This window comes from Mesoplodon mirus, assembly GCF_964341445.2.
Source record: "Mesoplodon mirus genome assembly, chromosome: 18".
Classification (NCBI taxonomy): domain Eukaryota; kingdom Metazoa; phylum Chordata; class Mammalia; order Artiodactyla; family Ziphiidae; genus Mesoplodon; species Mesoplodon mirus.
The window spans coordinates 41,551,001-41,578,765 of NC_138994.1; the positions used below are offsets into that span (position 1 = coordinate 41,551,001).

The 27,765-nt window shown below is 51.2% G+C and overlaps 1 protein-coding gene across 1 annotated transcript in view; it reads right to left on the reverse strand.

The window, feature by feature from the left end:
* The window catches only part of HS3ST3B1 (heparan sulfate-glucosamine 3-sulfotransferase 3B1), a 40,651-nt gene extending 16,581 nt beyond the window's left edge, over window positions 1-24,070 (reverse strand). Inside the window, exon 1 of the mRNA XM_082603324.1 lies at window positions 23,109-24,070. Within this exon, the coding sequence (XP_082459450.1) occupies window positions 23,109-23,662 (554 nt within the window). The 5' untranslated portion in view covers window positions 23,663-24,070. The remainder of the gene's footprint in view (window positions 1-23,108) is intronic.
* Between the last annotated feature and the right edge of the window lie 3,695 nt (window positions 24,071-27,765).

Sequence of the window (27,765 nt, forward strand, 5' to 3'; positions counted from 1 at the left end):
AGTTTGCCAATACATATTGCATTGAAATGTGGAAAAGAAGCACCCAGAAGTCATGTCCTTTGGGACATCTAAAGCTTCCTTGAGCTGGTCCCAAGGGCAGGTGGAAGTGAAGATATCAAGAACAAAAGATACCCGAGTGTAAGAACATAAGACAGTGATTGAAACATTGGGCTTGGACTGAAGTTTGTTTGTTTGTGGGATGGTGAGAAGTAAGGCAAGAAAAATTGGAAAGCAGGCTGAAGTGGTCCCCTTTCCACTCTGCTCAGCCCTCCACCCCTGCTTCCCCGACATCTTCCCAAAAGCCAAATCTAGAAACCTTCACAGCTTCTCATGATGTTGAACATGACATTCAAGCTCCCTGCCCAGGTGTTTCCCTGCTTTTCCCTAAGGACATGCTATGTCCCCTACCTTCCTTTTTCACCCTTCACCCCAGCCATGGGCAAGCAGAGCCCTCCTCCTTCTAGTACATTCCTATGGCACTCATTCCTTCCCCAGGCTGGGCTAGCAATTCTGCTCCCCTCTTAGGACCACCACCCTCCCTGCAAAAACACATATGCGTGTGCACATGCACACACACAAACATTAGCATAACCTTTCTCTAGCTGCTATTATAGACTTCGAGGGGGCTGAAGACTGGGCTCTGCCTTATTTGCACTGTGGCCAAAATATATGGCTCTTAGAAAAATGAAGGGTAAATGAATAAACAAACAAATGCCAGACAGAATTTGGATTTGATCTCAGAGGCGATGAGAAGCCACATCAAACGTGGGAGGTGAGAGGTTTCAAGACGTATCAGGAGCGGGGGAAACTGTGCTTCCCAGCAGCATATTTTAAACAGATCTGGGCTTTTAGCTGATGATAAATTCCATGAGGCTACTGAGGACTGATACAAGAAGATGTAAAGAAATTTGGAATAGGCAGAAAAGCTTACTGAATATCTCCAGTGGAAAACTGTGCCATGTGTTATCTGGTGCTAGCCTTTTTATTGCCTTTGAGATATTCTGAAACTCTGTAAATTATAGGCAACAACATAGCAAGGCAATGTAAGTCTTGACCATAGGCATGCAAATAAGTGCTTTCTGGTGGAACTTCTGTGGGTTTCCTTCTCCACCTCCCACTACACGGAAAAAGCCAGTTTCCACCTATTTGTAATTCATCTCAATGCTCCTTTATGTCAAGGAAACTTAAGTTCTTTTGACTTCTCCTTTGGACCAATGGTAACATCTGTCTGGTTCTCATTAATATTGGGTTGGCCAAAAAGTTCATTCCGTTTTTCCTGTAACATCGTATGGAAAAACCCGAACCAACTTTTTGGCCAACCCAATAATAAGTAAAATAAAATCCTTAACGTGCTTATTAAAGAAATATAATCCTTAACATCATAACTGGATGAGAGTCCTGATTTTACCTTTTGCTTTTAGAAAATTACCCTTTACCAAAAAGGCTGGATTAGCCATATGCTTTTTATGAGTGCTATCCAAAAGAAGATGTGGTACATAATAGACAATGGACTCAGCCATAAAAAAAGTCATTTGCAGCAACATGGATGGACCTAGAGATTATCATACTAAGTGAAGTAAGGCAGAAAGAAAGACAAATACCATATGATATCACTAATCTGTGGAATCTGAAATATGACACAAATGAACTTATCTACGAAACAGAAACAGACTCACAGACATAGAGAACAGATTTGTGGTTGCCAAGGGGGAGGGGGTGGGAGGGGGATGGAGTGGGAGGTTGGGATTAGCAGATGCAAACTACTATATATAGAATGGATAAATAACAAGGTCCTACTGTATAGCACAGGGACCTATATTCCATATCCTGTGATAAACCATAATGGAAAAGAATATGAAAAAGAATGTATAGATATGTATAACTGAGTCACTTCGTTATACTGCAGAAATTAACACAACATTGTACATCAACTATACTTCAGTAAAATAAATTTAAAAAAAAATAAGAGTGCTATCCACGCCAGTGGCTGTTACCCCACAGCATCCTCTTTATATAACCCCCTCCCCAGCTTAGTACCAAGAACAGTCATGCTTTCTTTTGAGCAAACAGCTTGTTTGAGTGATTTGTGTAACTGAGGTTTGTCTGTCTGTGAAGGCTGCCATGGAGCTGAGGGTCATGTCCCCTGTCATTTGAGAAACATTTCTTAGGCCAGTTCCTGGCTCCATTTTATGGCCCCGCTATCGATTCTCCTGTCTTACCCTCACATTTTGTGTGTTTGTGGCCCTTTCGGTGTCATTCAAAAGCCACCTGGAGTATATGTTCAAGAAGGGTAGATAGGGCTTCCCTGGTGGCGCAGTAGTTGAGAGTCCACCTGCCGATGCAGGGGACGCGGGTTCGTGCCCCGGTCCGGGAAGATCCCACATGCCGCGGAACGGCTGGGCCCGTGAGCCATGGCCGCTGAGCCTGGGTGTCCGGAGCCTGTGCTCCGCAACGGGAGAGGCCACAGCACTGAGAGGCCCGCGTACCGCAAAAAAAAAAAAGGGCAGATACACAACAAATACAATTCCGCAGATCTGAGTGGGAAAGCGGTGTTGGGGTGAAAACGTCAGAACGGCTGATTCGAAGACACGCAGATGGAAGGAAAAAAGAAAAGCTGGTAACAGCTTTGAGACAAGGAAAGACCTTCAGTTTTTAAGCAAGATGTACTGAGGGCGGGGTCCTTCTGCGTTCTGAGTTCACCCACAGAAGCTGTAGCTTCCCACACAGTGTTCAGGGTGAGAATCAGAACACAAGGTCAGTGTTCATCCCAGAAATGTTATAAACAAACGAGGGTTTAGGTTTTTGTGTCTGTATGTAAAAAGCAGAAATGGAGAGAAGGTGAGCATCACCCCAGTTTCTGAGCTAGAAAAGGTTTTCTGGGTCCAGGCAGGTCAGCCTGGGGTGGGGTAGGAGCTTTCCTGGGAGGCCAGCCGGAGGCCGGGGGCCGCGAACAATGGCCACCTCTCCCTGAGATGCTCAGCGCTGTCCTCCATTCACCCACAAAACCAAATAAAGACCTTTAAGCTGCTACTTTCCCAAATGAATCCACTTCCAAATCCGGGGCTGGGAACACGCAGCACTAAGCCGGTGAGCAAACACCCGCTAAAGGAGAGAACAAGAGACACTCTCTCGGCTGCCCCATTAGCACGTTTGGGAAATTAATCAACCCCCCAACCCCTCCAAGGACATTGTTTCCCTGGGCTGGCTGAGTGCACATCGATTAACTTCTCACGTGGAAGCAGGTAGGACGACCAGGTAACAAAAAGAGGCGTGGAATCAACTCACTGTATAAAGGTGCCCAGAGCTGATGCCCCAACCATCTTCTTTAATTCTTTTTCTTTTTTTTTAAAATGGAAGTATAGTTGATTTATAATATTATATAAGTTATAGGTGTACAACATAGTGATTTAGTATTTTCATAGATTATACTCCACTTAAAGTTATTATAAAATATTGGCTAGATTCCCTGTGTTGTACAGTGTATCCTTGTAGATGATTTTATACATAGCAGCTTGCACCTCTTCATCCCCTTCTCCTATCTTGCCCCTTCCCCCTCCCCTCTTCCCACTGGGAACCACTAGTTTGTTCTCTGTGTCTGTGGGTCTGCTTCTGTTTTGTTATATTCACTAGTTTGTTTTATTTTTTAGATTCCACATATAAGTGATACCATAAGTATTTGTCTTTCTCTCTCTGATTTATTTCACTCAGCATAACGCCCTCTAGGTCCATCCATGTTGTTGCAAATGGCAGAATTTCATTCTTCTTTATGGCTGAGTAATATTCCATTGTATATATACTGCATCTCCTTAAGCTGTCTTCATGAATCTGGAATTCCAAGAGATTTCTTTATGAGACAAACAGTGTCTGTCAAAGGAAGGACCCCCTTTCCCGGGGCCCCGCTTCCTCTGAAGAGAGAGGGTTTTCCTCTTAACTCAGAACAGAAATGGGGCTTGTTAATGATCATGACAGAATGTTACCCTCACTGACAGGAGTCAAGTCCCAGAGCTGTGCCCTCAGAGCAGGGCGCTTCCACTTTTAGGGGTTACAGAGAATTTGGGGAAAGGGCTGGGTGCTAGAGTACACGCGTGTGACATGCATATGAGCCTCAGCACCCAGGTTCAGGGGGATTACAGACCCGCGGGGGCCATCCATGGGCCCAGGTGGAGAGACCCGAGATGGCTCATCAGCAATGCGCCAGCCACCAGCCAGCTGCTTGACCATCAGAAGCCCAGACGAGGTGATGTGTTAGGCAGTCAGCATACTCAGCATGGTGGACACGTGTTCTCCATCCACCTGTGAGGTCAGCTTCACAGTTAGGACACCCAAGCTTCACTCACCCCCCAATGCTTTGCCTGAACTACCTCCAAATGGGATATGCCTCTGTGTTTTAGTGACATCGATATGATGAGCTGGCATGACAGTGGTCTGCACGTGGTCCTGTAAAGCCACGGAGACACTGCCCGCTGTGATGCTCAACAGGAAAGCCAGTCTGCCTCCAGGCAAGAGTGACTAGGCCTCCTGTGATCAGAAGATGTGTCTCTCTCTTCCTTGGCCGTTATGAGGTCAACTCTAAGACCTGCATGTGGCACTTTATCCACCAGAAAGGACTGGGCACCCAGGCTCTCCGAGGGGTGTTTGCTCCACTTTAGAGCCAGGAGAGTGAGGCTGAGGGCTGTTAGATGGAGTTGCCCCAAGTATCCAGCCACGGCAAAGCAGGGACTCGGGCTTCAGAAGGTTCAACTCCGAATGTCACGTTCATCCCGGCTCTCAGCAGTTCTAAGAACCTCCAGGATTAAAATGCTCAAATACAGTAACCATCTCCCCAGACCCATCTGACCCATCTATTATCACCTACCCCCTTTCTAAAGAGGCGTCCATCTCCCCTCTTTTTCAGACAATTAAAAAAAAAATAGGGGCTTCCCTGGTGGCGCAGTGGTTGAGAGCCTGCGGATGCAGGGGACACGGGTTTGTGCCCCGGTCCGGGAAGATCCCACGTGCCACGGAGTGGCTGGGCCCGTGAGCCATGGCCGCTGAGCCTGCACGGGCCTCTCACTGTTGTGGCCTCTCCCGTTGCGGAGCACAGGCTCCGGACCGCAGGCTCAGCGGCCATGGCTCACGAGCCCAGCCGCTCCGCGGCACGTGGGATACTCCCAGACCGGGGCACGAACCCACGTCCCCTGCATTGGCAGGCGGACTCCCAACCACTGCGCCACCAGGGAAGCCCTAGCGCTGGTTTTTTTCAACAGTAGTTGTCTCGTAAAGAAATCTCTCGAAACTCCAGTGTCCTGCAGGAGAAAAAGCACTCGCCCTCCAATCCTATAGGACCAACATCACAGACCAGGGCAGCTCTATACGGCTCGCCCAAAAGGCTTTGCTACCACCCTGCTGGGGCCAGGGAAAGAATCAAAATTTCTCACAAGGTGTTTTCAGGTATCGCGGACAGAGGAGCTGACCTGAGGCTATACCCGCTCTGCCCTCCTTCTTCCCTTTAAACAAACCAGGTGTGTAGAAGGCAAAGCGAGCTGGTTCTCAACGTCCAGAGGGCAGAAGTCACGCCTCAATCCATCTTTAGAAGCAGTGAGACACAAAAGCTGTGCCAGGCTGAACGATCCACTCCAACCAAGAAAAACGGGCTGATAAATTAGTCTTGGGAAGCCACCGAGCAGAGGCCCCAAGAATCAACTCAATAGGCTGCCTCCTGTTCTAGCCCATTAACTATTTGAGATTACCATCATGCGGGGAGTCGCCTGTCAGCTGGAAATTAAATTAGCCTGGCTACAAACCAGGAATGTCAAGTGGAAAATATCTGATGAGCGATCCTGGGGAAAAACTCCGCCACCAAACCCCACCCCGCCAAGCAGCATCCTTCCATCCTCCAAGCTGGGCCCTTCTGTGCAGTGGCTCTTGATAAGAAGCACGACACAGCCAAAGGGGTGAGACTTTCCTGGTTCTGGTTTTCAGAGAAAAGCACAGTCCACTGGGGTCACTCCTCGTAAAACAGCCAAAGAGGTGGCCTCATGAGACAAAATGGTGAGAAATGTGGCACTCAGAAAGGGACAGAGTAAGAAATGTCCAGATTAGAAAGAAAGGACAGGGGAGGGTGAAGAGACAGCATGGGGGCAGGGGATAAACACACATGTGCACCCAGCATCCCTGGGGATGGTCTGTGCAGAGGCAGACGCTCCAGTGAGGGGAGAGCAGGCCCCACCTGCACCTTCAGAACAGGTGTGTGCTTGCAAAGCTACCTTGTAATTACCAGGTTTGGCATTTGGCTGTGGCAGCCAAGCCCTGAGCACCTTCTAAGATTGTTGGAACCCAGCAACCAAGGGGCTGTTGCTGCGCAGGTCCTCGAGCTGAGAAGTGAAATTTCTAATTACACGGCATTGGGCTCTACCCTAATGACGGGCTCCATCCAGGCAAGCAAAAAGCACCCAGCTTAGAGGATGTGGGTCCCCGAGCACATCCCAAGAGGATCCCAGCCTTTGCCTATTTTTCTGCGGGGTGGGGCACATTCTCTGATCACCAGCAAAAGCAATTCCTATTTCACACTATTCAGTGGCACTTTGTAAATCCCACTTCCAAGTTGAAATGCTTGAGAGAGAGAGAGGAAAGATGCATAATGAACCATACTAGTTACCCTTTGAAGTCATGATGTTAAAGGCTCACTCACCAAAGCCCTCAGTCCCCCTGACACTAGCCCACTCGCCTTCCTTTCTCCCCTGCTGGTCCTTCCCTGCATCCACGACACTTTTTCCCATAAACCTCCTTGGCTTTTCACATGTGTTCCTTCTGCCAAGAAGACCCCCCCCTTCCTCACTTGGTCTGTACACGAACTCCTATTCATCCGTCAAAACCTTGCTCTGTGTTACCTCTTCTCTGAAGCCTTTCCAGGAAAGATCCTTCCCCACTTCGACAGATTTAATCACTCCTTCCTCTGCAATATTTCTTTGCCTTGAGCATCCTTCTCTTTTTGCCTGTATCACGCACCACACGACAGTATTTAGCCATCTCAACCCCTGACTTCACTCACGAGCTCTGTAGTCAATATCCATGGTGTAGGCCAGGCCCTGTCCCCGCCCTCATTTATGGAACCCCCAACTGGCACCCCTTTACACTAAGAACACAGAGAGCTTCTTCTCTGCCCCTAACCTGCCCTCTTTCTTTGATCTCTGATCACAGTGACTTCTCACAGGGACGTGATCCCATCCCCGGGCCCCCCAGATGCCCTTTCTCTTCCTTCCGGTCTCTACCCAACATCACCTCTTTAAAAAGGCCTAAAATAGCCCTTTTCTCCCATCATCCTCTCTCCCACAACTCTCCATCCCCTCTCTCTGTTTTATTTCTCTTCGTGGTTCTGATCACCGCAGGAGACCTTCTATTTTTATTAGTTTGTGTATCAGTCTCCTGCCCATCTCCCTAGTAGAACGTAAGTGTCAGGAGGGCAGGATCAGTGTTCATAAAATAGGCACTCAATAATAATCGTGAAATGAATAAATTTCTGCATCCTCAGAGCTTGGCACAGAGTAGCTGCTCAATTAATTGACAAAATCAATGTGTAACTATAAGAAGCAAAACTGACATCATTGGCCATTGTAATCCAGGGACACCACGAGCTGAGTGAAATCAACTGGATTTGTCCCAAATTCTCTGTCCCCGCTGCTGGTTTCCAATGGACACAATCCCCAGGGGTGTCCATAATGTCTGTTTCCCCCAGGTTATCCTCTTGATAGAATCCACTGAGTAGAGAAAAGACAAAGGATTTTACTATGAAGACGAAACAGCATCAAATCTAAATTAGAATGTAACTGGCAAGCAACCAGCAGCTGGAACATTCTCTACAGAGGTCACGTGCAATAAAAATAAGTGGGACTGACTAACCCAAGCACACCGCTGAACCTGAATGGTGCAGTCAGGTGGGGAGCATCTTTATCTGCAGCCCAGACCGCTGGGTCCACTAGTGCTGGGTCCACAGCTCCAGCTCCTGGGACCCGTCCCCCAACACAGCTGGGGTCTGAGCAACCACAGAGGACACACATCCATAGGTGTCATGCCCTTGCACTTCCCATCCCCCCCAACCCACACCTCCCAAAGACACCATCTGGGGTAAGATGAGGTGGCTTTGATCAGAGGCCTCAAAATGAATGCAAGCTTAAGTCTCGAAGAAGCTGGCACACATTTCTCCCTGGCAAATGTTCCTTTAACAGAACACAAAAAAGCCACGAGCCTGTTCCGTACTTCTGTTTCCAGCTGGGGCTGGAAGAAAACAACCCTAAAAGTGTGAGTGACAGAACATTCCACCAGAGGGGACAGATGGGGAGAGACAGGGCCGGTGCACAGGGCCCACCCCCGCTCACATTGGCAGCCCCCTAACCAGGAGCCCTTAGTCGGGCTCTCCTGAGCTCACCCCTCAGCCTCTCGGATCTGTTTCTTCTAAACAGAAGTAGCCCCTGGATCTAAGGGAAATGCGGTTCTAAGCCAGGATTGATCAGTAAATGCCACCTCTTCTGTAAGCTAACATGGGAGGCTCCCAAGCTTAACTGAGCTCCTCCACGGTGGGTGATGGGACTAGAACTAAACCGCTCTGGGGATGCTGGCAACCAGGAACCCAGTGTGCTTCTCTCAACTTGCCCAGGATTCTGAGACAGTGGCCAGGGTCAGCCCCAGGGAGTGGGAGCCACGTGGCATCTTTCTCCCCTGGCTTCCTCTGCTTGCTCAGAAGTCCCCCCCAGAGGAATGACAGGGCTCTCCCCGACCCCCAGCAGAACTAGAGACCAGAGGAGGAGGTGGTCGGCCCTGCCTGCAGGCTGTGGCCATTTGGTTCTTACCGGCATCCGGAGCCCAGTTGGGACCTGGGAAGAAGGGCTCTCTTTCCCCCAGAGCCCTGTGGGACAGTCATTCAAGTCACCCAGAGAGGCAACAGGGAAGAGGGGTGTGTGGGTTCTGTCACGAGTGAGGAGGCGTGGCCTGTCCCTTCTCCTGAGCACCATGGGGACACATGCTTGTCCTGGAATTCCAAGAGCCTCATAGAAACCATCCAGTGGGGCTGGGTGTTGATCACCCCAGAAAACCATCTATACATTTTCTTGCTTTCTCTGCCTTGGAAAGACCAAATCATTTCCTTTTCCTCAAAAATACATTCATATGATTCAAATGCATAATTCATGTCACGTCTGAATTTCTTCAGTATGGGAGGCTCTGCTGCCCCAAAAATCTTCCAGTGAGCTGAAGACCCATCCTCAACATAACATTCCATCTCTGAGCTGGCCTCCTGGGCCCACTCCCCATCCCCCCGCATGTCCCCAATCACTTGGCCAGGCCTTGCTCTGGGCCTTTCCCACAGAGCTGCTCTGCCCTGAATTCTTTTATCAGCTTTCTGGGACAATCAGCCAGCCAACTCCTATCCATATGTCAAAGCCCAGCTCAACAGTGACCTCTCCTTTGAGCCCACTTCTCTCTGCGCCCATGGCATTTCTCACTTTGTTCTATATTATCTCTCACTATGGCCCCTTGAGCAAGATCGTGAGCCCTTGGAGGCATCTGATAATGGGTTAACATCTGATTCTCCCAAGTGCTTTCATACTGCTTGGCCCATCCTAGTTGTTCCAAACTGTCTGGTGGATGAAATTAAATCACGGAGGAAGGAACGGTAGACTCCACCATATCCCATTAGGACCGCCATCTAGACGCTCTGGTCACGACTTGGCGAGAAGCCTGCGTCGTTACTGCCTGATGTTCACAGGCCCCATAGGAAGAGAAGGTGGGTATTAAGTGTCCTGGTAAAAGCTACGTAACTTTATAGGAGAGGAAGTGTGATAAGAATGAAAAACTAGTCGAGAGTACACCATCCAGGACCCCACTCTGGTGTGAAACCGTTCACCTCCAGACCGTGGGAAACACCTTAGCCAGACACACCCCCAGACCCAGAAGCGAGGTGAGGGGGCCACACAAACAGGAGTTCGGATTTCGCCAAATACGAGGAAGGGTCCTTGCTAAGTGTGTCAGGAGATAACAAGATCGTTCGAGCAAGCAGAGTGCGTGGAGGGGAAATCCAGATCCTCCTGTAACTTAAGTTTTGTACAAACAGGTAAACTAATCCCCCATCTCTCTCTGTAAAAGGTTCCACCATCTCCTTTCCCAGCGACACCTAATCTGAAAGTTTCCTTCGTTTCCGGTGCTGTAAAACTAAAGAACACTTTTAAGTGTCCCCCCTTGGCCCCGACACAAAGAGGGGGAAATGCATGTTTTAAAAAAAACAAAAAGCGATTGGCTTTGTTTGCAGCTCAAGGCTGCCAATGTTTCTTCGTGGCCCTGCTGTTACTTCTCAGGATTCCGTGCAGGGCCAGCAGTCAGCCTGGTGTGATGATAACAGGCATGCAGACCACGGGGGCGACCCTGGACCAGGCAGGGTGCAAAACAGCTTTGCCCCTTTATCCAGCATCATCAGACATCCTGCTCCATATAAACAGCACAGAGACGAGTGCTTACTTTTGAAAAGAGACATAATAATCTTCTTGGAAAGCTGAACCGGCAATTAGCCTGCTGAGGGAGCTGCGGTGGAAACCCAGCTAAAGAAGCTTGTAGCAAGACCCAGCTTGAAATTCTCACCCATCATCCCAGGAGCAAAGGGGGTGCAGACACAATACATTTGAGATGATGTCCCAGTGGTACAAGTATGGAATCTAACTCCCAATAAGAAGGGGCAGCTGGGACTTCCCTGGCGGTCCAGTGGTTAAGACTCTGCGCTTCCACTGCAGGGGGTGAGAATTCAGTCCCTGGTCCGGGAACTAAGATTCCACATGCCTAGCAGCCAAAAAAAAAAAAAAAAAAAGAAGGGGCGGCCTGTTCCAAGGGGTAAAGGTGGACAGACAGAGCCCAGGGTCAGGGGTCAAACTCTTGAACTGCAAGTGACCTTGGAGACCTGTTCTGATAACGTGCCCCACACCAGCATTCGACAAACACCCTTCCTCGGGTTATCAGTTGGCACTGAATGAAAAGAGGATTCTGTACTGGGGGAAACGCTAGGTTCAACACAGTTAAACAGATTTGGGGTTTTTTCTTTGGTTACAGTACTTATCAGGGCCTTTAATGTGCTAACATGGAACCATTTTTTCTACATCACCTATTAATCTTTCAGAGCTTTCTTTCACTGAAGAAACTTGAGACAGTGCTTCTCAAAGTGTGATCTGTGGACCACCTGCCAAGGGTCCTCGAGGAGATAAAGACAAGGCCTGAGAGTAAGCGTTTAAAGCTATTATAAGTCCTTTGACGTAGCTACAAAATTCAAGGCCCTGATCGATGAACTCACTGGGCAGGGGATAGATCAGTGTGGGTGTTGACACCAAAGAGATAAAGTGACTTGCTCAAGGTCACAGAGTGTTCGTAGCAAGGAGCTTACCCTAAGGGCTGCCGACGAGAGGCCACAAGGAAGAAGAGTCTGTTAAAGAACTAAAAAACATTTTAAATAGGAGAAGCATCCATTAAAAATCTTTGATGATGGTGATTCTGATTCTAAATGGCACCCAGCCAACAGACCTCCGTGCATCCTCTCCCAGGATCCCTACGGAGGTGTAAAATGAAAACTAAGTGGAAAAAAGGCTAATGCCAACATCGGACGAGAATGTCCATGAGGAAATTCAAACCTGAAACAGCACATACCTGAAGGAAGTGGGGACAGGTTGTAGCTCCCCACTGTCTGGCATTGAGCTGGACCAGGCAGGTGACAAATGAGTGAAGCAGGCCAAGTGTGAGACAATAAGGAACAGTGGAAACTGTGTCCAAGGAAGAGAAGATGCCTCCGGTCACAGACACAGCTGTTCTCCAGCTCCAGCCAGCTGCTGCTATGAGAAAGGCAGGCCTAGAACTGTCAGATCCCTTATCAAAAAAAGAAAATCAGGGTGGCGAGTGGGTGGCAGGGAGGAGGGATAGTTAGGGAGTTTGGGATTGACATGTACACCCTGCTATATTTAAAATCCAAGGACCTACTATAGAGCACAGGGAACTCTGCTCAATACTCTGAAATAACTTAAATGGGAAAAGAATTTTAAAAAGAATAGATACATGTGTATAACTGAATCACTTTGCTGTACGCCTGAAACTAACACAACATTGTTAATCAACTTCTCCAAATCTGTCAATATTGGCAATGAATTTGCAGTTTTTAACACCCTAAAAATATTCAGTCAAGGATTTCAATTTATATTAAGTCCAACAACACGCAAACCAATCCGTGGTGGTAAAAGGTAGGACAGTGGTTATCCTTGGGACAGGGACGGTATTTGGAAGGGATCTTAGGCGTGGCTCTGGGGACTCTGGAACACCTGTTACATGGGGATGTGGGCTGTGAAACTTCATCAGGGTGCACACTTCTGATTGGTACACTTTTTTATAGGCATGTGAATAAAATTTTACTAAAAAGTATATATATAGGCCAGATATATAGGTAAACTAATATGATGTCTGTATTTTCTGCAAAAAATATAGAAAAGAGAGAATACAGCACTTCCTGGAAATGATGGAGGGAAGTCTTGGGCAAAGGAGAAACTACGGCCACACGGAGAGGTGACTGAACCAGCGGAAGTCCTACAGACGCTGCGATTTCTCTGGAGTTTCCCCCTGTGTGTGGAGAGACAGGTTAACCGATGCCTGAAGTTAGAGGACATCATTCATAAGGGCCAGAGCACACGGGGCTCCTGGCATGGGTCAGGGCTGGTGACCAGCAGGGCTGGCGAGCTATAAGATCCGAGTTCTGGGCGAGGGTAGGAACTCAGTGGGCCAGGGCTGCTCTGGGATAAGACCTTCTCCTGCCAGCTGCTGGGGACACTACCAAAGTGGGTGTCTGCACAGTGGGGGGAGAGGGTGTTTAGGGTGTCAGATGACACAGCAGATGAAGAGACCATACGAAATGAGTGCAGAGGGTTTCAATATCATCTTGAGAACTAAGAATCTGAGTGCCCTGCTCATGGTGGGGCGGCTTCCAGGGACAGGTGAGAGGAGAGATGGGCTGGCACATGAGGAGATGGAAGGAGCTGAGGTCAGAAAAGGGGCATCAAATATACAGATCTCATCGCGGGAGGAAGGGGTCCAGGGATGATGCCAGAGCCCCGGGTCGGTGCAGGGGTGACGGGCATGAAAACTACCAGCCTCAGTGCAGACATCCTTGCAACAGAGACGGGGCAGAGAGTGAGTGTAAGTTGGGACAGAAAAAGAGAGAAAAAAATATAATCTTGGGGATATTTTATATGGAAGAGTCTGGTTTGAGGGGAGGAAAGAAAGAACAAAAGACATGGCTTAAACTGGTCCAGAAGGAACGTCATGTCACATTTCAGCCACGGAGAGAAGCTCTATGTTGTAGAGTTTGAAGGGCCCTCAGGGAGGAACTGGGTTCAGGACGCTAAGCCACCTACAGATACAGCTGTATGACCTTGGCCATCTCTGTGAGGTCCCCTTTCCTCCTCTGCAGAATGTGGAAAATCACACAGGAAGTATCACTGCTAAGATGAAATGCACGCTGGCCACTGGCCTGAGCACAACAGGCCTCAATCGCTAAGGCGGAGCTATCTATTTTCCTATTATATCACCTAGTAACTAACATTACCTCTCCTTCCTTCTTCTCCTTAGCTCCCTCTGGAAGGTTCCCGGAAAATAAAATACAAAATCACATTTCTTAATTTTGACTATTGAATATTTTATCACACGTACTCTCATCTCCTTAAAATGGTTTTTAGATGTATTAGTGGTTCAGCAGGTTATTAGTTATAACTAATGGTTATTTTTAGCCAGTGCCAAACTTGCTTTGAGAACTCTTTGAGCCTGTAGAGTTTAGTTCACCGACTAACGGGGCACCTCAAGGACAAGTTCACATCTCTTGAACCTCCTTGGGACCTCAAGTGCTGCCCGGGAGAGCCCTTGCTAAAAGTAAGTGCTCAAACAGGGCATTTTTAGGGCAATGATACTTTCCTTACGACACTATAATGATGGATACGTGTCATTATATATTCGTCAAAAGCCATAAAATGTGTAACATCAAGCGTGAACCCTGATGTAAACTATGGATTTTGGACGACAGTGATGAGCAGTGTAGGTTCATCAATGGTAACAAATGTGTGGCTCTGGGGCTTTAGGTTGAGAGCAGGGAAGCTGTGTCTGTGAGAAGTAGGACGTATATGGGAACTCTGTCTTTTCAATTTTGCTGTGAATCTAAAAGTGCTCTCAAAAAATAAACTTTATATATTTTTAAAAGCTAAGTGCTCAACAAATCCTTGCTGGAATAGGTTAAAAAAAATGGTCAACACGATTTATAAGAATGACTTTGACTACAGAAAGAGACTTAAAATGGTCACATTTCCCTTCCTCCATTAAGTATTTCAAATCAATGACAAAGTGATGAGACCTCCCTACCTTGCTCTCCACCCCCTACCACACACATTTGGGCATCTATCTGTAAAAGCTCTTCGTTGGGACAGGGTGTTTATTTCTTTGTGTATCTGTGTTAACTGGCATCACCAACATATACTAAGTGTCTGGAGGCTGGAACAGTCAGATGGAGGGCACCAGGGACCCAAGGACCAGCACACGTGAGAGGAATGGCTGGGCTGAGCCAGGACGCGTTTCCAGCCAGAGGGGTGAGGATGGGGAGGGAGACGCCTTTCCGCTGGGCAGGCACCAGGAGTGATCTAGTGGTTACTGTTCTCTAATTGTTGGCTGGGTGTGTCGTCTCCCCCAGGGAGACTACTTTAATGAACATGTGGACCAAATCCTGCATTTCTTCAACATCTCCTGCAGCAATAAGCAATATCCTAAGTGAGCTTCCTGCCCTTTTAAGACAGGTCATCTCCTGCACCTCCGAAAAAACTTCCGGAGGACAAGGCTGCCTCATCCAAATCCACAGCAGAATTCTGAACGCCACCCTGTAAAGCCCACCCCGAGAAGAGGCATTTTCGGGCTGGGATTCTGCCTGGACAGCACTAGGGGAGGGTCAGCTGGTCAGTGCCCCTCCCCCAAGCTGGGGGAGCAGAAAGGCGGCTTCCAGGTTGCCCGGGGAGCCATGCGTTACCACTCTGGGTAGGGGCAGAGGGAAGGAGGGCGGGCGCCCCGGGAGTGCGTGTCTTCGAGGACCCTAGGGGAGCAGCGGGGATGGACTGCGGAGTGACGGGCCACTGGTCTCAGTCGAGCGGAGATTCAGGAATCGGAAGGGCGCTGAGAATTGTTTGCTTTTCCTTTCCCTCCTCTCCGATCCGTAGGACTTTTCCCCACTTTTTCTCTTCATCCCGTCACTTAACGGGTCACATTATGGGAACTAACTTATTTTTGGTTATCTATTGAATTTGCTGAATCGCATTTTAAGTACCCTTTACAGAAGTGGGTGAATTGAGGATTATATATTTCTTTCCCCAAAAGAGAAAAAGGTGAGGAGGGGGGCTAAGGGGCGGAAGGAGAGAAAGAAAAGAAATGTGCCAGTTGAAAACTGACCCCACCCTCTTCCGCGCCCAAAATATGGCCCTAAAAAGACAAAGCTTCCAAGTCCGGCTCTGAAGAATTCATTCATTCAGACCCGCGTCCGACGCCACGGTTGCAGGGACGGGAGAGTCTGCCTCCGTCCTCACTGCTCCACCCAACAGAGGCAAACGTTCAGAGAAGAGACACAGAGATCAGCAGATAAGCCGGCCTTGGAGAGCGGCTCAGCAACCGCTCGCCTCCCGGACAGGATGCGCAGCAGCTGGGAAGCCCGGCCTGTCCCGGGCGGGGCGCGCCCCTCTGTCCGCCCCTCTGGGCGGGGCCATCGTGCAGACGGGCTTCCATTGGTCTCCTGACAGCTGCTAGGGCCAATCAGCGCGGGGCCGGGCCCGCTGGCATCACCCTCTGCGAGCGCGGGATGCTAGGCCCAGCTGCGCCCAACAGGTGAGGCGGGAGCGCGGGGCTCGGCTGGTCACGTGGTCGCGGCTGGCGACCCATGGAGCGGAGGGGCAGCCAGGCCGCTGGCCCCGCCCCCGACACGAGGCGGCACCGCCATCTGCCTCCTCGGACCAGATGCGGGGGTCCCACGCGACCCAGGGACCGTGCTGACTGGTCCCCGAGGCATGCCCGCCGCGGAGCATGTCCCGAGCCCTCGGCTGCGCGCCGCCCACCCTTCCAGAGCCGGAGTCCGAGCGGACGCCCCTCTGGCTGCCAGAGAGCAGACACGTGGCCCGTCGCGCCTGCTGGGCCATGTTGGACACTTCTGTCACCAGTGCCTCCCTCCTGCCCCCATTCATTAAATCGAGTGTGCGTGAAAAATCTGCTTCTTCTACTTCTCTTCCCCCTGTGTATGTGCGGTTTTTTTTTTCACTTTCCATTTGTTGCCCCAAGCTTCGTATTGCCCAGAACCATCTTTCAGCATTTTGTGGGTTTCTAAGTAAGTGTAACCCTGTTAAGTATTGTGGGGCAAAGATCTGGGGAAAAAAACAGGGATTCTCAATCATGTGCCCCCAAGTTGCTTGCTGAACGCACATGGAATCATTCACAATCTAGTCAAAGGGGTTTAAAAGTGACCCCTTGGCACAAAACAGTCTAGCTTGGGCTGAAACGCAATTTACAAAACCAGAGTCTTATTTTAACACATTTGCTATAGGTACTTAGGGACAAAAATATTTTATGCCAAGAGTTTATCTGTTCTGTAACAAATGTATCAACTTAAAGTCACAGTGAATACGTATGTGTATACACACATACATACTTTTAAAATGCAGGTAGAAAATATAAATGCCTTGCTGGCAGTACTCTTTATACCAGCTCCCTCTCCCCAGATCTGGACTCCTAATTTTTAAAAGCAGCTCTCTTTGGGAGGCAACAAACTGCATTCCAACTTTGCTATTTTAAAATGCTTCATCCATGACAAAATGAAGCACACTTTCTTAATGCCCCAGTAACAGGCTATTTTTAATATTTTTCAAGTCACAGAAATGTGTATTTAAAGGAATACTTTCAGATATAATATCAAGGAAGCCAATGTCACCCTTATCTTTGTACAGAGAAAATATTTATTATCATATTAGTAGGCTAGTAATTGCTCCTCGAATCCTAAACTTTTCCCCAAATCTAAAATCAGAAAGGAACATATGCTAATACCAGTTTTATTTGATGTTAGTTTTAGTTTGGTATAGTTGGAGAGGCATAGGAGAGCTCTAACAAGGTAATCTTTTAAATATATATTTTTTTAATGTTTCATGCTCTACTCCCGAATAGTTTTCAAAGATATCAGTATCTTATTTCTTTTCGGTCATGGTAAATGTTTTCATTTGAGGTAGGTAGCATATTGTACTCATTACCCTTGAAAATATGCCACATACTTGGGGAATTCATTTTGCTGGGATTCCTGACTATCCCGACAGCCTAGCACTGAAATTTCCCTTACTGTCTGAAATCACTGGCTGTTAAAAGAGAGAGGTAGCACCCTATCTGGAAACTAAGTCTATTCACAGCAAAGGAGGTGCTCATTATGCTGTGCCTTTAGAGTGGACTTTTTGTGTTTCTGTCAATCAACTTAATTTCCATGTTCATAGAATTGAGAGCATAAAGTATTGAAAAACTACTGACATAGAAAGCGGTGAGCAGGCAGCCTTGGTCATGTATTTCAGTCCTGAAGCTTTAAATAAATGCCACTTCCCTGATTCATAACACTAACCGACTGGTGAATCTTTTTTTTGTTGTTAATTCCTGGTGTGCTTTTAATTCTAAATAATTTTAGTGATTCAAAGGCTTATATAATCAGAAAACCTTATGTTCTACAATGTTTTCAACAAAAAGGTACATCAGCATAGATATTTGAAATGAGGTTTTTGGTGACATATTGATTTTTCAAACTATCTAAAACCTTTTCTTCAGACAAAAAATAAACACACCGAACCAGAAAAAAACAGAAGCTGTGACAGCTCACTTTAAAATGGCAAGTAATACAACTTTAGCTGGGAAAAATATCCTTTATATCCTTTATAAATATTAGTCTAAATCTTCAATAATCAGGCTCCATTAAAAATGCAAAATCTAGTTTAGTAGCTTATTCAAATTGCAGTATTCTATTTTGATATATATTTTTTAAGACATGGGCTGCAACCTGATTTTTTGAGACCTGTTCAATAATAGCATATCATCTAGAAGATAAGTGTAATTTAATTCATGCACTTCAGCATTTTATTCACCTAAAACAAATAGGTTGCTATTTAATATTGACTATTTTATTAACTCAGAGCATCTGGGAAAACACTTATGATTAGGTTAATTTATGTTATATTTTCCCCTCAACTTGTAAAAGATTAATCAACCATTTTATGGTCTAATTTAGGTGCCTAATTGAAAACAGAGTCCAACACATGCTACACTGTCTTGCTAATAAATCTTGACAGCTTTGTAACATGATGGTTTGTATTTCAAATTGTTGCATATAAATGTAGATTTTTGATCTTCACCCAGCAGCCTGAAGTGAGCTGCATACTTGATTTAAACTCCTGGACTGAAAAAATGCAATTACTTCAAAAAGGATTATCCCCAATCAGATCTTATCTTAAATTTCCCTTAGGGAAGACTGAAACAGTCTTTGCCACCAAGTTTTTAGAAATAGAGTAGGAAAAGGGGGGAGAAATTAGTTTTCTCAGCATTTGTTAAATTTAAAATGTAGGGAAAGTTCTCTTTTGAGACAGAGATTTCTAAAGTTACTGGGTTTTAGATTCTAATTCTAAAGAGCTCTATCCAAGTGTTAGTTGTAATTTTTGTAATTGTCTCCTGGTTAATAAATACAAGTTTTCAGTCTTGATTTGAAGCACTGTACTTTTTTAAATGAATAAATTCATTCCAAGAGCTTTTGGAACATCTCATTTAACCCTGTATTCTCCCATGTCTCCCAGCCTTAAAAAGGACAAATAGAAGAGAATAAATTTACTCTCGGTGGGGACCCTTGCCATGTTTTCTCAGCCTTTATACTTGAGGATATTTTTGTCATTTTAATGACTCCATTGATTCTCACTGTCCTGTGCAGGCAGAGAAAGGAAACTGCCATGGTGATGTAATTATCCTCACTCTGGTTATAAACTAACTTTGGATGCCCTCACTATCCTGTTCTGGAGCTGGTCTTCTTTTAAAGTAAATGACAAAGTGAGCAACCTTCACTGAGGTCACTGGAGGTGCAATAGAAAACTCAAAAAACAAAAACAAAAAAAACCCAACAACTCAGCTTTGAATTCATCATACATGACCAACATCACATTCTGTCATTTAAGCAAGGGAGAATGGCCCAGAGTGACCTCTGGAGCAGGACTGCCTGGGTTGGTGTATCAGCTTTGCCGCTCTCTAGCTGTGAGATCCTGGGCCAGTAGCTTAACCTCTCTGGGCCTGTGCTTCTTCATCTGTAAAAGTACCTACTTCACAGGATGGTAATGAGGATTAAATCTGCTAATCCTGTAAAACTTGAAACAGTGCCTGGCACATAAGGAAAACATTCAGTAAGTGTTAGCTACCAAGATGATTAAACCACACACACACACAGCACTTTTTTTCCATGTGGCCACAGCATTAAAGTGTCAGCTTAGTTTGTACAACCAAAAATGGAAAGGAGAGTCGAGGTGGGAAAGGAGTTTCTGCCACTGTAAAGTCTAAGGAATATTTCTATATAAAAAAAAGTAATTACACAATATTTGGCTAACTTAAATCTCAAACTGAGGTCATTAAATTTGTGAAAATGTACCAAACTTAAGCCAAATCAAAAAGAGAAACTTATTAAAGAATGTATATACTTAATTTTAGACCATTCAGAGTTTAAATCAATGTTGAAAGCCTAAATGTAGCGGGTGGGTGTTTCTCCATCTTGGTATGTGTGAGCTTCTCCTGAACCAATGGCGTCTGTTTCTCAGACACCATCACCCCCTGCAACAGAAGGTAAGGGCCAGTTTAAACGGAAGTCCTCATAAGCTACTCCGTGGGGTCCTCATAAGTACCTGCTCAGTTTGGGAGGCCTGATTCAAGAGTGAGCTGGGTGATGAACTGGAAAAGTAAACCCAGAAGAGTTTTCACCCCAGACTAAAACAAACTCGGGTTCCAGGGCAGATGGACCGTCTGATTTTTGCAGCGGGGGAAGGCAGCGGCAAACCGCCCACCCTCTGGCCAGTGGCGGGTCAGCTCCGTGTGGCCACCACGATGGGCTCCATCCCACCGCAATCTGTCCCGTTGGGGCTGATGGCGTCTAGTTCTGCCACGTGGAAGGAACTACAATCAATTTGGGAGACTTCAAGCAAATCTGCCCAGGCCCTGGGTTACTGGTTAGGCCCGGAGTCGGGCTGTATATCAGTCGATGAAATTTACTAACCACTCCTTCAGACATAGGCAAGATCTCATTCTCCAACCGACTACGAGGCTGACCCTCGGATTCAACCATCTGTGCCCGAAGTTGTTTAACGCCTTCAAGATGTCTCTCCTGTCTCCTATTTTCTAGCGTTGAAGACTTGCTTTAACTACGTGTTTCTGAACTGCAACTCTGGCTAATTATTATTTATACTCTTCTCCAATCTGCTGCCTGATTGCACAGATGAAGCCGAGCAGCGCACCTCTGGCGAGCAGCTGGGCTGGGCCCCGCGGACTGAACTCTGCGGGGAGGGGGGAGGGGGGCGAAGGGTGCTCCCTGGACACCGGATTTTAGGAAAAGCCTTCTGGGTCAGGCTTCTTCTCCGGTGTTTCTGTTTTTCAAGTTAAAACAGCCGCCTTCAAAATAATTAAGTCCACACATTTGCCCAGACGTCCAGAATATTCTAAATTAATTTAAAAGTTGTAATTAAGAAGATGGCATTGAAAAGATTCTTTTATTCTTTTTTCCTTAAAACAAAAACAAAAACAAAAAAACCACTAACCCTGCGGCCACGCCCGGCGCGGCTGGAGCAGCCCGGGATCGCAGCTCTGCGGGCGAGCCGCTGCGTTTGCAGTTCGCTCCTCCAGCCGCGCGCTCCGCGGGGTCACCGCCGCGGGCCCTGGGCCTGCGGGCCCAGACAGTCCGGATCATCAGGGTAAGGAGGCGGCTCGGGAAGAGGATGCACTTCCCGCTCCCCGCGGCCCAGCCAAGCCCCAGCGCCCCCCAAGCCCAGCCGCCCCACGGGCCGCAATGCGAGCGGCCCCGGGCGCCTGTCCCGCCAGCCCGAAGCTCCCGGGCTGCGCTCCCCGCTGCAGGCGCGCCGCCAGCCTTTCCAGGGCGACTTCGTTTTTTATTCTGCGTTGAGTCAATCAGAAGGAACGTGGCAGGTGGAGGGCGGCCGCCTAAGAAACTGCGCGAATCTGCCTGTGGTGACTTCCACTGCCCAACCCAGGTGCTTCTAGAACCGCCCGACATTAAGGATTCAGTTCTTTTCCTGCCAGTTCCTCCCAGCCCGGCCCCCACTACGTCTGATCTCAGAAAATCCCCGGCTGCCTCCGGCCTCCGGTAGGTTCTACCCGGACGGGCGCTAGTTACAGCCTGACGTCCCGGCCCCCGGCATCGCCATCCGAGGAGGAGGAGCAGTGGTGGCAGAAATGACAACAATACGATCGATGAAAATAGCTGGCAATTAGAGAGGCCCCCATCTGCCAGCCAGGCACCTGACCCGCGCGTCGGAGAACCGGGCCGCCCATTGCACAGGTGAGAGCAGTGAGGCCCGCGCGACAAGCCAGCTGCCAGGGCCGGGACGTGGACCCACGCTCGGGCTCCAGAGCCCCCATTCGCAACAACCGGTGTCGAGGGCCCGGGGACAGTGGGAAGGGTGACTGTCACGGCTGGCTAAACCTCGAGACTTGGGCAACTCCTGACAATAATAAAAACATTAGGACAAAAGGGAGGGGGGAGGGCGAGGCTGGGAAGAGAGCGGTTTTAATCCGCTCGGTCAGCCCCCTTTTATCCTCCAAGCTCTCCCGGTCCCCGAAGAGGGGCTGCGGGCAGGGAATGGGGTTTGGTTCGACTCTCCCCGTTTGTTTTCCGTAGTCTCCACCCTCTTGGAGGCTAACTGGGCCTGGAGGGGTGCCGGGGGCTAGAGGAAGTCATGTTTGCGGGGCTCGGAGATGGTGAACCGGGGAGAAGGGTGGGGGCCGGTGGCCTGGCCCCTGGTTGGCGACGAGATTTCCCAAGGCCCGAGTCTGGACCGCGGGCCCACCCGCGCCTCACCGGAAACTCGAGCAACCCCACAGCTCACCCCAAAGACTGCAGGAAGCCTTGAGCAGGGGTCGTGATTATGACCCCGAGGGGCCGCTGTCCCTTTGGAACCGAACCCACAACCCTACCGGAGAACCGACTTTACAGAAGCCCCGACCTCTGGGCAACCCGCATTTCTCAATCAATGGGCCCCGAATATTCTTTGCACCCCTTAGTGTCAAGGGCCCGCGGAGACACGCCTCCCTGCCCTGGCTCTCTCAGCACCCCGGCCCGGGAGGCGGAAACGGCAGGGCCGAGCCCCAGGCGCCGCTAAGCCTTCAAAGCCGCGCGCCTCCCGCCGGCTGCAGTGCGCGCCTTTGCCCGACAGGGACCAGCACCGCTCCACGCGCCGCGCACCCGCCGGCTCACCCTCCGGAGACCAGGCTGCCAGGCCGCGAGCCGGTCTGACCCCCTTCGGAAAGTGAACAGACTCCCCGCGGCCTCCGCCGGACCCATCCCCATCTGGGCAGCAGAAGCTGCTCTAGAAGTTGGTCTGGGGCGGAGACGGCGACCGGCGGGGCGCAGACCGTCCCGGATCCGAGAGGAAAAATAAAATGCGAGTGACGCTGGCTGGATTCGTCTGGGCCACGGCCACAGTTAGAGGGTCGCGCGCTTCCCTGAGCACCGTCGCAGTCACTGCCCTCCTTCTTTTAGGAGAGATCGCCCGATTAATCTTAGGGCACCGTGGGCCGCTGAGCCCCCAGAGCTCCTCGAGAAGTTTCTCCGGACTGTGGCGAGAGCGGAGCCCAGCGCACCCCGTACGTACCGCGCTGCGGGCCAGCACCGCGCGGTCGTTGCTCGGCCCCTCCCGGACCCCGGTGGTCCGAAGCTGTACCCTTGTCACTTCCACCAGCACATGCCACGTCTCCCTCCTCTCCCCGTCGGGATCGCGGCTGGCGCCCCAGGCCCCAGCCCTGGCCCTGCCGGGGAAACTCACCGGTACCAGGCGAGGCCCTTGTCGTAGCTGCGGTCGAAGAAGTGGGGCTCGGCGCCCACGGCGCGCACGTCGGGGTGCACGCGCAGGAACTCGAGCAGCGCCCGCGTGCCGCCCTTCTTCACGCCGATGATGATGGCCTGCGGCAGCTGCTTGCTGCCGAACCCGCTGAAGAAGCTAGAGATGGGGCTGGGGGAGTCCGGCGCCTCGGGACTCTGCTCTTCCTGGCTCGCGACGCCCTCGGCCGTCTCCCCGCCAGGAGCCAACTGGGTGGCTGGCGCCGCCGGGAACGGCAGCCTCGAGGGAGGTCCGTCGCGACCTGAGGCCAGGGCCGGCGGGGCGTGGGCGGCGCGGGACCCCGAGCCCAGCAGCAGCAGCCCGGGCGCGGCGGCGCACGAGCCGGAGCACGAGTACAGGAACATGTAAAGCCAGATGCAGAGCATGGCGAAGAGCAGCGCGAGCTTCCTTCTCACCGGTGGCGGGGGCGGCGGCGGCTGCGGCAGAAGCCGGCCGGGGACATCGAGGCAGGATCGGCTGCCGCTCAGGCGCTGCCCCATGCGCTGCCCGCGGGCTCGGCGAGGGGCATGGCTCAGCACATGGCGCGGGTCCCGCCGGAGCCGTGAGCGCGGAGAGAGTACCCTGGACGCCGAGTGGTTCGGCTTATTGCCCCCGCGCGCCCGCGGCCGCCGCTGCTGCTGCTGCTGCTGCTGCTGCTCTTCCCCAGGTGGCGGCGGCAGCTGTAGCGGCGGCGGCTTTTGACATGCTGCCCGGAGGAGCCGCAACTGGAACGAAAGTCGGGTGGCGGCAACTGCTGGTCGGGGGCTGCGATGCCGTGCTCGGGGCCAGCTAAGCGCCTCACTCCCGCGCCCGGGCCCCTCCAAACGGTGCGCGCCGCACGGCCGCTCGCCGGGGCTGCCTCCCCGCGGTCCTGCGAACCGAGCCTTGACTGCAGCCCCGGCGCTTCCCTGCGGAGTCTGCGAAGTAGAACTGCGCAGGAAGAGAGCCGGGGACCCAGGCGGAGTGGGCGGGCCCGGCCACCGGGAGTGACGGGTCGCTCCACCTACCAGAAACACGGAGCACCATGCAAATCCAGCCGCTCCGCTGAGGGTTCGACAGCCAACCGGCTCACGGAACGTGGGGGTGTGGAAAGGGTTTGGAGCGGTGGAGAGCAGTCGGGGGTTGCTATTGGCTGAGAGACAAGGGGCGGGCTCCGAGGGGCGGAGCCAGGGGCTGGTGACAGGAGCAGCTGGAAGGAAGGATGCTGGACAGACTTAGCGCTGCGCCCCTGCTCCCGCGCGCACTTCCGCACTTGCTCCCCAGGAGCCAGCCTTGGCTGCAGTTGTCCATGTGTGGGGACGCGAGTCCCCATCCAGATGTTTCGCGGGCGGGATCGTAGTGTGTGTGTGTGTTAGAAATAGGGAGGGGGGTGGAGGAGCGAGAGTCAGGCCGGAGATGCCCGCCCACCCCACGCCGGGATTCGGGGGGGGGGGTGACCTTCCGGGACTGGCACCGGTTTAGGAAGTTTAAGTGGAAATCGCTGTCAAACTTTTTTTTTTTTAAGTCTTTCCTTCTTATTCTTTGCCAGGAGTTGATCTCTCTCCAGCTGCCGGTTAACTGGGGTCGGTGTAAACCATCCTCAGGAAAAATCCTTCCCTCGCTTCCCAAAGTGCCGAGGAAAGAAAAGTCGGGAGAAAGAAGGGAGAAATTAAGAGGGAGTTAAAGGCTGGGGGAAATTTTCCTGGTCGAAAAGTGAGTGTGAAAGTCACGTGTAGAAAGTTTTGTCCGGATATGAGGGTGCTGAGGACGTTAGGTGAAGAAAATGTTCTCCCTTCCCATGAATAAATATCAAAGCCAACATTCGCCTTCATTTAGGATACGGTTCGGTTTGCTGACCTGTTACACGAATTATTAGGTGTTGTTTTTTTTTTTTACCACCTATGTTTTTTTCTAAGTCAAACGTCAACTCGGAGCAAATCGATCCCCGAGTTGCACTTCAAGTCCACTCCAAGCCTCTCTCCCGGGTTTTCCTCCGCAAAGTGACCCTCCCTGGCGGGGCGGGGATCGCCCTCTGCTGCATTCTTGCCCCGCGTTCCGGTTGGAAGCTTGGGTGCTCCAGTCACCACGGTGGCACTCAGGAAGTTCTGGATGCCGGCGACCCGGAGGGGCCTGCGGGCCTCCCACGCCTGGCTCCGCGCGGTTCCGGGACAGAGCGTTCCTTCCGATCCCGACCCTCACGCGGCCCCCGGCTGAGCGCTGCCCCCGCTACCTTCCCGGTCCGCGCGGGCGGCGGAACCACCAAGCCCCGGGCCCCCTGCTGCGCTGTCCCCTCGCTGTCCCCTCTCGAGGTAGTGTCCTGAGTCCCGCAGTCCCGCCCCGGGCCCGGTTCCCCTCCGTCGGGAGCACACAGAGGAAGCCCGTGAGCAGAGGCCGTGAGCATCTCTGATCGAGAGAGGGGGCGGCGACCCGGGAGGGTTCGGGTGACCCTGCGGCCCCCCACCGGGCCCCCGCGCCCAGCTGTGCTCTGCGCGACCCCCTGGTAACTCTCAAGCCCAAGACATCTTCTTATAGAATGGCTGAGGGGAAAATAATTTAGGAGGATTTCCTCCTCCCTTTATATTCGCAGGGAAATTTTCTTTCCCCTCTCCTTCTTCGGAAGTGATTTATCTACCCTTAGTTTTTTAAATTACATTAACTTATTATAAGTTTATTTTAAACTTCTAAAACATGAGAATATATTTGAGCGTTAGCTTAGCCGGGCTTTTTTTTTTTTTCTTTTCTTTTCTTTTTAAGCGACAGGGAAAATGTTAGTGTCTCCGAAGGGTTTCTTCAAATTCACATTATTTCGGGGGGAAATGAAGTCCGTCCTATCCTGAGGCGGCTTAGAGTTTGTGAACTTCTGTGGATTTGGGGGGAGGGGAATAGTGGTTTATGATTTGTGCGTGTTCAGGCGAATTGTAGCTCCCACATGGCTAACTTCAGGCCTGGTTGGGTGTGAATGCAATGGTTTAAATTTTTTTTTCTGTTTTTTTGATAATCCTAACAAAAATGGTCCCTGTCCTGCGGGTTAGCAAAGTCCAGTGTAAAAGAAAAAAGAGTGAGCGAGTCCGCCGGCTATATTTAGGACTTTTTTTCCGGGGGTGAAAGGAAGGAGAGAGAGGAAGCAAAGACATGGGCATCCGAAATTGCCCGGGGAGTTCCGCGGAGCCCAGCGCCCCCCGGGCCAAGTCGCCGCCGAGGCCACCCGAGCGCGTTCGGCCCCGACCGCCGAGCAATCGGCAACGCGCAGAGCTGGGCTCCGCGGCCGCCCGGTGATCCGGACCTGAGCAGCGCCCGGTGATCCGCACCTGAGCAGCGCCCGGCGGACCGTTACGTGGGGCGGGGCGGAGCGGACCTGCACTGTGACCCTGCGCTCTGACCCTTCCGCCCACTCGCCTGGTCCGCTCGCTGCGCTCTGGAGCCCAGAGACGCGCCCCGAAATCTCCAGGCGTGGGGGCCGCTGCACGTTCTGCGGAGGCGCAACCCGAGGCCAGCCTGTGCGGAGCTGGTGGCGAGGCTGACCGTGAACCCAGCTGGAGCCTCTGCCCGCAATCATGGCTCAGCAGTCAGGGGTGCCCCACGCCCGAGCCTGGCCGTCAGCAAAACGCGGCCACCCAGACCCGGAGAAAGGGTTCCCTTGGATAAACTTATTCAGAAGTTTTGCCCTCGGGAAACCCGCAAAGGAGCGAATTGAATTTGAGCACAACTTTAGGGTTTATGTTTTCTTTCTGTTGGTTTGTTGCGCTTACCTAATGGGGTGCTCGCCTCGGGCCTCGGTCGGGCTAACGTGGCAGGCAGCCCCTCTCCCTCAGAAACGCACAGGCCGCCCCAGTGGCCACCCCCTGTCCCTCTTACCCCAGGTCCTGCTGCCCACGACCCCCGTCGGGTCACTCTCTGGCCCTAAAATTCCCCGCCTGTAGAGTAGGATACTTGAACCAAAAGATGCCCACGATATCTTCCGCCTGAAGGTTCTCTGGTTCTGGGCTCGAGCCCCCGCTGCTCCGCCTACCGATCCTCCAGCACCCCCGGGGGCCGGGCCCCCCAGCTGCCCGCCGCAAGGGTCGCACTTCCTGGGCTGCCTGAGCTGATGGCCCGGAGCCCGGTTCCCTTCACCGAAACCCGTGTTCCCCCCCCCCGCCCCCACGACTCCGCAGCGAGGCGGGCCCCGGGTTGGCGACTGCAGGCTCGCTCCGCCCTGTGCCCCACTGCGCCCAGATGCCCGCCCGCAGGGGTCGCTCCGACGGCTGCGGCGGTGGGGAGAGGGTCGCGGCGCCCCAGCGCCCAGAGGAGGGAACCTGTCCCCGGCGCGCCCCGGACCCGCCCTCTCCTTGCGGGGAGCTGCCGGCCAGAGGCGGGCCTTTGCCCGGGCCCGCAGCTCCGGCTGGCCAGGCAGACGCGGGATCTGACACCGCGTGGCCTGAGGGCTCCGCCGAGAGGAAACCCTTTCCCAGGCTGCACTCCAGCTGCACCTTGGGGACCGTGTGCCCACCGGGCTTAGTTGGACACATCGCCTCGCGACGTCGCAGGAGCGCGGCCGTCTAAGAGGAGCCCTCTGCACATCACAGAAGAGGGATGATGGCTCTTGTCTTATGGATAAAAGAAGTTTGGTGCCCGGATTGCATTG